The sequence below is a fragment of the Monoraphidium neglectum genome, assembly GCF_000611645.1.
Source record: "Monoraphidium neglectum strain SAG 48.87 unplaced genomic scaffold scaffold01141, whole genome shotgun sequence".
Classification (NCBI taxonomy): domain Eukaryota; kingdom Viridiplantae; phylum Chlorophyta; class Chlorophyceae; order Sphaeropleales; family Selenastraceae; genus Monoraphidium; species Monoraphidium neglectum.
In genome coordinates this window covers 2607-3824 of record NW_014012487.1, presented here as the reverse complement: position 1 = coordinate 3824, position 1218 = coordinate 2607, and the positions used below count along the sequence as shown (strand labels likewise).

General features: G+C 73.9%; 1 protein-coding gene across 1 annotated transcript in view; it reads left to right on the top strand.

Moving 5' to 3' along the window:
• Positions 1–1218, top strand: part of MNEG_6798 (hypothetical protein) — a gene marked incomplete at both ends in the record, with an annotated part of 16721 nt that overhangs the window by 12942 nt on the left and 2561 nt on the right. Inside the window, one exon of the mRNA XM_014044728.1 lies at positions 88–1157. Within this exon, the coding sequence (XP_013900182.1) occupies positions 88–1157 (1070 nt within the window). The remainder of the gene's footprint in view (positions 1–87; positions 1158–1218) is intronic.

Genomic DNA, 1218 nt, shown 5'->3' with positions numbered 1-1218 from the left:
CCCCTGATCGCACAACCCCCCGTGATCCCCGTGCCGAATCGCATGCCTGCCGCCCCCACCCCCCCCCCCCCAAAAAAAACACCACAGCCGAGCTGGCGCAGGCGCTGGCGCGACAGCCTGACCTCGCCATGAGTTCGGCCCACCAGCAGCCAGCCCCCTTCTTTGTCGGGCTGTCCCGCTCGCCCTCTAGCGCGGCGGCACCGTCTCCAAGGCTGCGCCAGCCAACGCCAAGTTTGCTGGGCGCGCTCGCTGGTGGGAGCGCGCGCGCATCTCCTCGGAGCTCTCAGAACCCCTGGTTGCCTGCGCCGCCGCAGCCGCAGCAGCTCGTGCGCGACAGCTCTGTGGCGCACCGCTCGCCCTCGGCGTCGGGGCTGGCGCCGTCGCGCAGCAGCTCGGCTGCGGGCGGCGGCGCCTTGTTGCTGCGGATGGGGTCGCGGCAGCTGGGCGCGATGGAACGCAGCAGCGGCAATGCCACACAGCAGCAGCAGCAGCAGCAGCAAGCGCAGTGGGAGCCAGTTCCTGCGCCCGAAGATGACGCTGCGGCGGAAACCGAGGCCAAGGGCGCGCCTCGCCTCGCTGCCGCGCTTGATCAGTCGGCCTCGTGGCTGGCCTGGGCCCTGGAGGCGGCCCGCGGCGCACTGCGCACGCTGCTGACAGCCAGGCTAGAGGCGGGGGGGCCTGCTGGGCAGGAGGAGGCGGCCGCCGAGCAGCTGGAGGCTGGCCTTGAGGCGCTGGGCCTGGAGGAGGCGTTGGATGCGATTACAAGGGAGTGCCAGGACTTGGTGTTCGACTGGCAGCGGCGGGTGGAGGTGCTGCAGCAGCAGGTGCAGGCGCAGCAAGCCGCGCTGCTGCAGGCCGCGCAGCAACAGCAGCAACAGCCGCAGCAGCAGCAGAGTGGCGAGCCGCGCACGCAGAGCTTCGTGGCGGGCAGCAGGGCGCCTTCAATGCGGTCCGCCGTCGCAGCCGAGGGCGGCCGCTCAGGCACGGGCCCGCAGCTGCTGCAGGGCCAGCCGGCGGGCCCCGAGGCGGAGCGCGCCGCGGACGCCGGGCGGCTGGAAGACGCGGTGGCGCAGCTGGAGGCGCTGGCCGCCGCCAACGAGGCCCTGGTGTCGCGCGGGGAGCAGCTGCTGGCGGAGCGCACGGCGCTGCTGCAGCAGGTGGGTTGGGGGATAGGGGGCGGGGGGGCGCGCGGAGGCTGCGTGCTGGCCGGCCGGCGGG